This window comes from Seriola lalandi, unplaced genomic scaffold (genome assembly GCF_002814215.2).
Source record: "Seriola lalandi dorsalis isolate HSWRI2012SDOR001 ecotype SW California unplaced genomic scaffold, Sedor1 jcf7180002051943, whole genome shotgun sequence".
Taxonomy (NCBI): domain Eukaryota; kingdom Metazoa; phylum Chordata; class Actinopteri; order Carangiformes; family Carangidae; genus Seriola; species Seriola lalandi.
The window spans coordinates 1,121-2,553 of NW_019522496.1; the positions used below are offsets into that span (position 1 = coordinate 1,121).

A 1,433-nucleotide genomic window follows, 5' to 3' on the forward strand; every position below is an offset into this window, starting at 1 on the left:
ACAGACAAATAAATGACGAATGACTGAACCTTAAAAAAGAAATCGTTTTTTTAGAACGTTGATTTTTTCCCCCCAAAAAATATAAGGCTTGAAACAGAGAGATCACATCTTTCCCACCTCAGTCCTACTTTCATTATTCCTGTTTTTACGAACTTAGTCAGAATGCTATTCCTTGAAAAGAATGAATGAATAATAGAGAAATAAAGAAATAAATAACTCAGTGTGTGTGCAGATGGCGGGCCTGTGCTGGGTGGTTGTGACGCTGACATTGCTCCTGTCTGGTGAAAACAGTTCTGCTGCTGTGGACAAGAACCAACTCGAAAAAATTACAAAATTCATCATCGAAAGGTGAGTCAGTTTGATTTTAACTGGTTTCTAGTCTAAAAAAATGCTGTTATTTTTCACTGCATCCACTGTCAGTCCCTGTATTTATATAAGTGTGTATATATATTTATCTCCTGTAAACTACACTGATGCCTTTTATGACATCAGATCACACAACGCATTTCATTTAAAATGGAAATACACTTCTTTATATAAGCTAACCTCTTTTGTTTATCGTATTCTCTGACAGCCTCTAACATTTGTTTGTATGTTTCCTTTGACAAATAGGTATAATATAAAAACCCAGGTCAGTGTGGCTGTAAACATCCCAGTGAAAACCGTGAACCAGAACTACCTAAAACAGGTCTTTAAGAGAGCCACTGCTGCCGCTGTTCAGAAGAAGCTCTCAGAGGACTCAGTGTACCCAAATGACACCAGTGACGACAGGGTAGTTGTTGCAAAACCTGACTTTAAAGAGTGGTATACCGATCACGCCGAGGCACTTGTTTTGCAAAACATGAAACCCTTAGTTGAGAGTAGAGATGGTAATTTTCTAGTCTTCTACACTTTCTATTCCCCATGTGGTGCAAAATGTACAAACTTGACAAACAGGAACAGCATCATACCCAAGATTAATCAAGTCTTCCCCAATTGGGACCAGTTTGCCTTTGTGTTTTCCAAGGTGTTTGACAAGACCAGTAAAGGTGTTCCCATCGACAAAGACGAACCAGTAGAGTCCCTCAAACAGCTGGGGAACACTAAAGTTGGTCACGACAACATTTTCCGTTGTTACAAACCAAAGAATAAAGATTTCCAATGCATTAACTGCTTCAGTGGCAAGGAACCTGTAGCCCAGTGTGTTGGTAATGTCGACTGAAGATTGTTAATCAAACTTAGGGATAAGGGATGGGATTCATACTACTAGCTTATCGCTACAGCATCACTTGGTACTGTGTTAGATAACTCCCTTCAGGTATTAACCGCATAAATACAGCACATTAAAAACTGTTGCTCAGATGTTTTGACCCAATCCGTAGTAGAAATATTCATCTTAATGCTTCTTGTTTTCTGAGCTTTACAGAAGTTGCAGGTAATTAAATGTAACTGGT

At 38.7% G+C, this 1,433-nt stretch overlaps 1 protein-coding gene across 1 annotated transcript; it reads left to right on the top strand.

The window, feature by feature from the left end:
- Positions 1 to 224: 224 nt before the first annotated feature.
- On the top strand, positions 225 to 1,427 carry LOC147819605 (uncharacterized). Its single transcript, XM_087172066.1, has 2 exons — positions 225 to 348; positions 613 to 1,427. Exons 1-2 carry the CDS (start codon positions 233 to 235, stop codon positions 1,199 to 1,201), a joined length of 705 nt encoding a protein of 234 aa, XP_087028192.1. The 5' UTR covers positions 225 to 232; the 3' UTR covers positions 1,202 to 1,427.
- The last annotated feature ends 6 nt before the right edge of the window (positions 1,428 to 1,433 follow it).